Below are 820 nucleotides of genomic sequence, written 5' to 3'. Positions count from 1 at the left end.
TAACAGGAAGCATACGGTAACCGGAAGCATACAATAACAGGAAGCATACTGTAGCTTACAATATGTGCATACAGCAATCATTCCTAATAATTACATTAATCATTATATTTTAAAACATCAGATTCTAAAACGCCACCACAGTAAATCAGTAAGGACACATGTACTCTGTCCACTGTAGAAGCAGAACATGGACTCAGTGATACCAGAATACTAGCATTAATACACGTACATGTCTAAACCTCTGAAAGATCATCTTATAATCAGCAGATCAGTGATCAACTACCTGAGTTTTTCCTGTTCAGAAAATGTGAAAGTCATTTTCCAGGTTTTCCCTGATTTCCAGAGTCTCTGCGAACTCTGCACACGTCTCAGATAAAAACTTACGTTAAAATCAAGGAGGGCGTCCATTTGGTTCTGAATGATGGGGATGGTCTTGAGCAGCTTCTCTGTATTCATGGTCCTCATTACTCCATCAACACTGTGGACACGTTGGGGGGGGGCAGAAAAATAACGAATTTCACAGTTAAATAATCTAATCTGCCAGTTGTCAAGACATCCAGATAAACGTGGAAATTAAAATGTTTCACCAGACCAGATGACTGAAACACAAAGATACTCATCCTAAATTTACATTTTATTTCTAAACAAATGTATTTTTTTCTCCTGATTTTCTTTTACTTCCACTGTTTTTCTAAAAGCAGCACTGAGCTGCGCTATTCCATTATGTAATTAAATGAAGCAATACAGTTTATCCAGAACCAAATATTTATCAGCCGTTATTACACCTGGAAAAAAAAAAAAAAAAAAAAAAAAAAAAAAA

General features: G+C 35.7%; 2 protein-coding genes across 5 annotated transcripts in view; one reads left to right on the top strand and one right to left on the bottom strand.

Moving 5' to 3' along the window:
• Positions 1 to 820, top strand: part of vps26b (VPS26, retromer complex component B) — a 440,542-nt gene that overhangs the window by 375,765 nt on the left and 63,957 nt on the right. The window lies entirely within an intron of this gene.
• picalmb (phosphatidylinositol binding clathrin assembly protein b) overlaps positions 1 to 820 on the bottom strand; it is a 25,957-nt gene that overhangs the window by 17,818 nt on the left and 7,319 nt on the right. For all 4 annotated transcript variants that reach the window (XM_037677573.1, XM_037677569.1, XM_037677570.1 and 1 more), the window contains exon 5: positions 385 to 478. In XM_037677573.1, the coding sequence (XP_037533501.1) occupies positions 385 to 478 (94 nt within the window). The remainder of the gene's footprint in view (positions 1 to 384; positions 479 to 820) is intronic.

The sequence above is a fragment of the Nematolebias whitei genome, chromosome 6 (assembly GCF_014905685.2).
Source record: "Nematolebias whitei isolate Nwh7 chromosome 6, NemWhi1, whole genome shotgun sequence".
NCBI lineage: Eukaryota > Metazoa > Chordata > Actinopteri > Cyprinodontiformes > Rivulidae > Nematolebias > Nematolebias whitei.
Note: the sequence above shows the minus strand (reverse complement) of the source record. Positions and strands in the feature narration are given on the sequence as shown.